Raw genomic sequence first — 7,197 nt, 5'->3', positions numbered from 1 at the left:
AAACATATTGTCATAAATGCATATATATAAATTATTATTAAATTTCAAAGTGATAGATATAATATTAATTCAAGTGATAGATATAAATAAGAAAATAAAAATAAGAAAATATATATAAATATAATATTAATTCAAATTGATAGATATAATATTAATTCAAAATGCATTTGACCAACTTTAATTATTATTATTATTATTATATATAAATTTCAAAGTGATAATATTAATTAAAGGATATAATTGAAAAAAAAACTAATTCAATTAAACAAAAATTAAGAAATATTTAAATCAACTTTTTTTTTAATATCTTTAGTCAACAATTTTTCGTATAAATATGTGCTCTCCTTCCTGCATATATCAAATACCACTCACTTTCGAATAAGATATTAATTGAAGGTGCAATGTCTCCCTTTCTTCATAAAGTTGTCTTGATATGTGTCTTAACGTTGTTATTTGTGAACTATATAGCTGGAGTTCGTGTGAATGTTAACAACATGTTGGAAGGAAATTTGGACTTAACCCTTCATTGCCAATCCAAAGATGATGATCTCGGTGTTCACCTTCTGCATCATGGTCAAAGCTTTAGTTGGAAATTTAGTCCTAGTTCTGCTCCGATTTTTTCGCAAACACTATACTTCTGTTCCTTTGCATGGACCGGTGAATCCCATCATTTTGATATATACATACAGGGGGTTCCCAAACTAGATGATTGTGAAAATTGCAATTGGAATGTATTCAAATCAGGACCATGTAGAACTCAGGAAAATCGCAATCCTATTTGCTTTCCTTGGGATAAGTAACAAATAATATAATACATATATTTATATTAATAAATGTTGTTCTCAATTTATAGAGAACTCAATGTATTGTCTTAAATCTTATTAGTGTATTTTCTCAATATTAGAACTTCTATGCATATTTGTTCTTATTGTGCTTAAACATTTGGGCGAGCTTGGATTTTATTCCCTTTGGTTCTTTTTTTAAAAATTCCTCACTTGCAACTTGGCATTCCTTTAAAACTACTCTTTGAGGTCACCATATCACTTACCTAGAGATGAAGTCAACATATACTTTTGTTGACTATTCATTTTCACATGGATATATTTTAATGACGTGGCAAAATTATGTTGATCAATATATTTTAAATTTTTAATAATCAAAATCCTAAATAAAATGTTGAGAGTAAATGTGTTATAAAAAACAGAGTTCGATCTTCTTCATCGCTTCAACCATATTCATCTCTTCAACTCCATATTCATCCTTCTTCAACCTACATACCTATAGTTCTTCAACTAAAAAAAAAATCTGTTCAACGCACTATCACTTCTCTCCTACCACTGTCCAAAAATATAAGCTCATCCCTCCCGATCGTACCTCAAAATACCATCTACAATCTCCTCCATCTTCAGCCTTAATTAAAGAGAAGTACATTTTAAAAACCATCCTAAAGTAACAATTTTTACATTTCTTGTTGTAAAACCTGTACTTTTGAAAATAAATCAATATTCATAATATGATATTATGTTCCCACATCTATTTTTATTTGTGATCAAATAAAAATATCGATACATTCCACGATCATTTTAAGTCCCCACTCAAATATTTTAGGCTATTTTTCAGAAGCACGATTTTCAGTCTCTTCAATAAAGGAAAATTTCGCCGCACTTAATTTTTGAAAAGAACCCAGTTTACTAAGAAATTTTTGGTATAGACTCACAAAATTATTTACGATATATAAAAATAATTTCTCCGTCAAATATTTTCTCATCAAAACACGTCGTATATATAAAATACCCAAATAAAAAGTTTTCTTATCGGCAAAAAATGATTTCAGACATTTTTATCATTATCATATATCACTAGCAACTGCGTCTATTCACAACGACAATTAACTTTTTTGGTGGTATCCAGTGTTTGAACCCTGGACATTGCATATATTATGCATTGTCCTTACTAACTGAGCTAAGCTCACAGGGACACGACAATTAACTTGGTGACCAAGTAAGAATGAATGGCTAAGATTTATAGCACATGTATTTACTATGATTTATAGCACATGTATTTACTTTTGAAAATAAATCAATATTCATAATATGATATTATGTTTCCACATCTATTTTTATTTGTGATCAAATAAAAATATCGATACATTCCACGATCATTTTTAGTCCCCACTCAAATATTTTAGGCTATTTTTCAGAAGCACGATTTTCAGTCTCTTCAATAAAGGAAAATTTCTCCGCACTTAATTTTTGAAAAGAACCCAGTTTACTAAGAAATTTTTGGTATAGACTCACAAAATTATTTACGATATATAAAAATAATTTCTCCGTCAAATATTTTCTCATCAAAACACGTCGTATATATAAAATACGCAAATAAAAAGTTTTCTTATCGGCAAAAAATGATTTCAGACATTTTTATCATTATCATATATCACTAGCAACTGCGTCTATTCACAACGACAATTAACTTTTTTGGTGGTATCCAGGGTTTGAACCCCAGACATTGCATATATTATGCATTGTCCTTACTAACTGAGCTAAGCTCATAGGGACACGACAATTAACTTGGTGACCAAGTAAGAATGAATGGCTAAGATTTATAGCACATGTATTTACTATTTCAGTCTAATGGCTTATATTTAATCATATTTTCTTTAATAAGAAATATGGGTGACCAAGATTGAGAGACAGACTAAGATTTAATCAACATGTTTACACTTTGATCTAAGGGTAAGAAATTGTTGTGATTGTCTTTATATAAGTGAACCAAGTCAACAACGTTCACATCCTCTCATTGTTGTGAATTCGTTAAAAAATCACACAAATAAAATACTTTATGTGTGGATAAAAATAATCAAGCAACCAATATCAACATGGGTAACAATTATAAACACAAGCAAAAGTAGAAAACAGCGAGAGAACACAAAAAAATTGTTTACCCAGTTGGGTCCAATACTCACCTAGTCTGGTGGAAAGAGCAGCTCTCCGTTTCACTATAATGATGAGTAACTTTACATTAGAAATAACAAAGGGTTACAAGAATTAGTCTTCAAACCTAATTATACCCAAAGTCCTAAATCTCTTCACATGACCAAGAGACTCTATCCTAATATTGTTTCTCCAAGGTGAATCAATCCCAACCCTAGTGTTTGTTGCCAAGAGAATTCTCTACAAACTCTAGTTTTGATGTTGGCTTCTAAACCCTGTTTTCTAGCTCTCCACGTCTATCTTATATTTCATCTAGAGATGATGTCAATTTAACCATCAATCACTTTGTAGGTCTTTACATGCTTCCAACTACACCATGTAGCTCCACAAACTTCAACCCTTTCCTCTTCAACCATCAGAATGCCTTTCGCCTTCTTGAAGTTCATTGTATGCAACTACACTAGGAATTTTTTTGTAGTTCCACAAGTCTACACCATAAACCTCTTTAGCTCCAGGAGTGATCAAATCCGTCCTCTTGAAGATTCACCTGCATCCAATTGCCCTTTGTCTTTTCTGGTAATCCCACAAGCCATGCCATACATTCTTCAAACCCCGGAATGCCTTCCGTCTTCTTCAAGAATTCCCTTGCTCACAACTAGAGACTAGCACCCAAGGTTTCCATAGTCGTACCACTCTCGGTGTCATCAAATCCACCTCAAGCCGACCTTTCTCTACCTCAACTTCCAAATGCGTACATCCACTATCACTTTCACCTTGCAACTCCACCTCAAAGGTTGATCACGAGTATTCTTACCTCCGCCTCTTCAGATTGACCATGAGTATTCATCCCACCGCCTCTCCAAGCTGATGTTGAGTGTTTAACGTCTCTCCAGAAGACCACCGCTCTACAAAGAATCACTCCCAAAGCGAGAAACATCACCTTCTTCATCTCCCTGATGAGACACCACCAAAGCACTAGCATCCTCATAACCCTCTGAGACAATTTGCGCGGAGTTAACATTGTTCTCCGGGCAATCCTTCTTTAAGTGATCCATCTTTTGACAGTTAAAGCACTTAAACTTTAACTTGTTACCCCTCTTTCCTCGGTTACCTCAACCTCTACCATTCCCTCTTGAAACACTAAGGCCTTCACCGTTTTCATCAGCTCTCAAGTCCTTTGACTTGGTCAACTCCTTGGTTCTTAAAGCCGCTTGAACTTCTTCCAAGGTGATAGTGCCTTCTTTGCCATCTCGGTAGAGCACACAACAAGAGTCTAACTAAATCTTCATGCTCAAGATGCACCTCAATGTTCTCCAAATCGTAAAGGATTTTGTTGAACTCCGTAAGTTGCTCCATGATGGCCTTTAACCTCATCATCTTGAATGAGTAGAGTTGTTGCTTTAGGAATTGCATATGGGCAAAAAACTTGGTCATATACAACGACTCCAACTTTGACCACATCGATGTCGAGGTTGGTTCCTTCGCTACATCTCTCAAAATTTTATCGTTGAGGCACAAGACAATGACACTTCTGGCGTTGTCCACCATCTCGATCTTCTCCGCTTGTGACATGGTGACCGATAACACACCTTCATCCTTCAAATCTTTCTTACACTTTTGATGTATTAACACCGCTTCCATCTTTACCTTCAATAACTCAAAATCATTATCTCTGGTAAACTTCTCAATATCCCACATGGAACCCATGATACTTGATTATCGATTTGATCATTTCCCCACGGTGGGCGCCAATTGTTGTGAATTAGTTGAAAAATCATAACCAAAAAATACTTGATGTGTGGATCAAAATAATCAAGAAACCAATATCAACGTGGGTACCAATTATAAACACAAGAAAAAGTAGAAAACAACGAGAGAAAGAAAGAGAGAGAACACACAAAAATTTGTTTACCCAATTTGGTCCAATACTGACCTAGTCTGGGGGAGAGACCAGCTCTCCGTTCCACTATAATGATGAGTAAATTTACAAAAGAGATATCAAATGGTTACATGAATTAGTCTTCAAACCTAATTCTACCCACAGTCCCGAATCTCTTCCCGTGACCAAAAGAGCTCTATCCTAATAATGTTCTTCTCTATCTCTCCATTTCATGATTTTTCCTTTCTTCTTGAGTGGTGGCCAAATCTCTTTATATGTTGTAAGATTTAACCAAGACTAGCCTAACTCCTTCAATACTTAGAACTTTTCAACTAAACTTCGAACATAAGCTCCTAATATGGATATGAATCAACCTAATAAGTTTCAAGAACAAGTGTCCTACATAATACCTACAATGTTCATTCATCACTGTACTTGTGAGGAGTACGATCATCCCTAACATGTCTGGTGTAACTCCAAGAAGGGCGATGTTGTCTGTATTTTGTGTACAAGTGTGTTTCTCCGTTGAAATGAATGTGTGATCTATTGTTCAGTGGTTACCTTTTCCTTTTATCCTTTCTCCTGTCCTATAACCATCCCTAACCTCTATGCCTTCGTGGGACCTATAACTTCCCCCACTCTATCTTTGATTTTCCTTCAGTTTTCCGCCCTTGGAGAGTATGTAGCCTCTTCACTTAAGTCACCCATACCGAGCATGTGAGCCACGTTATGATATGTTTTAGGAGGGGAATACGGTGCCATTCTACCTTTGAGGGTCCACAATCCTCCAAGCACGAGGCTAAACTAGTTTAGGCGAAGTGATTGAGACAACTCATTATTTTGGATGGGAATATGGTGTTATTCTAGCTCTGAGGGTCCACAACCCCGCAAGCACGAGGCTAAACAAGTTTATACGAAGTGATGGAGATATGTAATTTGTTTGTTGAAAACCATGATGAGTGTGAGATTTTCCTTGGATTGAAAAAAGAAATGTAATTTCGCAAGTTAGCCGGATAAAATATAATCTAACGGTATTCCTCGTTTTTATTTCTAGGCTTCCCATCCAATGGTCAGAAGTTTAAATGAAAGAAAATGATTGTTACACTTATTGCCAAATGTCACAATTTTAATTGATTTTTGACTTATGGTCATTCTCCTATACTTATGTTTGTCCTAATTAATGCAAAAGTAATTTCTTGTATATATAAGAGCTATGCCAGAACTTGACCTTCTCCGTTCCAAATTAGCACTTTCAACTATTCTTCAAACTCAGAATCTCTCTCAATCGCAAATCTCTGCTTCAGGTAAAACTTTTTAATCTCTATTTTTTTTTTAGTTCCTTTTTGTTTTCTGCATTTGTTATGGTTTTGATTCGTGAGTGTGATGAAGATGTAAACTTAATCAAACCTACTACGAGAGAAGAGAGAGAGGGTTAGGGTATCGAACAAATGCATGGTAAATGAATTCTTGAAACTATTGTTATTTTTATTTACGATGTTAATTGACACGAATAAATTTTATTAATAAGACCAGCAAATTATTTTCCGCTACTGAATTATTATTTAAAATAAAAATTATGTTATTATGTGATATAATGTTGAGTTTGTATCCTCTTTATTAGTTATATTCTCATTATCTAATAATTATCATAAGAAAATAAGGTGTTACAGTAGCGATAGTGATGATAGTAACGACTGTGTTTTATTGTATTATGTACCAGGAACCTCTCAAAGAAGGATACCTGCTTTATTAATGGATTATGATCGAGGGTTATGTAACTTCGCACCTGTAATGTCGAGATTGGATTCTTTATACACAAGTTCGGAAAAAATTCTATGGTTTAGAAACAAAGTTAAGTTGTTCTCAAGTGGGAGAGAAGAGGATGTGATAATAGAACCATGTAGGAAAGGAGAAAAAGTATGTATTTTACTTCCAGATGGGGTTCCCTCTCACATATTTTATACGTACTCTCACGTGCTAGAAGATCTTAATGTTAAGATTCCTTTCACGGATTTTGAATGTGAGATATTGAAATTTCTGAATGTCGCCCCTACTCAGATACACCCAAATAGTTGGGCTTTCATTCGGGGTTTTGAAATTCTAGCAAAGGGAAAGGGGTTTGAGCCAACTGTAGGTGAGTTTTGCAGCTTCTATAGAACAAAAGGGGTAGATGAAGGGACTTGGGTATCTATCACAGCGCACCCAGGCAAAGGTTTTTCCCTCTCTTTAGTTCTAACTATAAATCTTGGAAAAAGAGTTTCTTTCGCGTATGAGGTTGTCCATGTTGTCATGTCGTTTGTTTGGGCAAGGACCGTACATGCAAATTTCCCTTTTATTGGAGCTATGAGCCCGCCTCTGTGATAGGATATGACTTCGCTCTGCTTT

At 34.7% G+C, this 7,197-nt stretch overlaps 1 protein-coding gene across 1 annotated transcript; it reads left to right on the top strand.

Annotated features, from left to right (window-relative positions):
* Positions 1-368: 368 nt before the first annotated feature.
* On the top strand, positions 369-928 carry LOC146918022 (S-protein homolog 2-like). Its single transcript, XM_085717356.1, has one exon. It carries the CDS (start codon positions 402-404, stop codon positions 798-800), a length of 399 nt encoding a protein of 132 aa, XP_085573482.1. The 5' UTR covers positions 369-401; the 3' UTR covers positions 801-928.
* The last annotated feature ends 6,269 nt before the right edge of the window (positions 929-7,197 follow it).

This window comes from Medicago sativa, chromosome 6 (assembly GCF_051527215.1).
Source record: "Medicago sativa cultivar Bolivia chromosome 6, Bolivia_mono, whole genome shotgun sequence".
Lineage (NCBI taxonomy): Eukaryota > Viridiplantae > Streptophyta > Magnoliopsida > Fabales > Fabaceae > Medicago > Medicago sativa.
The sequence above is the reverse complement of the archived record's forward strand: the minus strand, read 5'-3'. Positions and strand labels throughout refer to the sequence as shown.

What these genes read in the sequence shown, in the direction of transcription:
- LOC146918022 (XM_085717356.1), top strand. Translation starts at nt 402, where the DNA reads ATGTCTCCCTTTCTTCATAAAGTTGTCTTGATATGTGTCTTAACGTTG.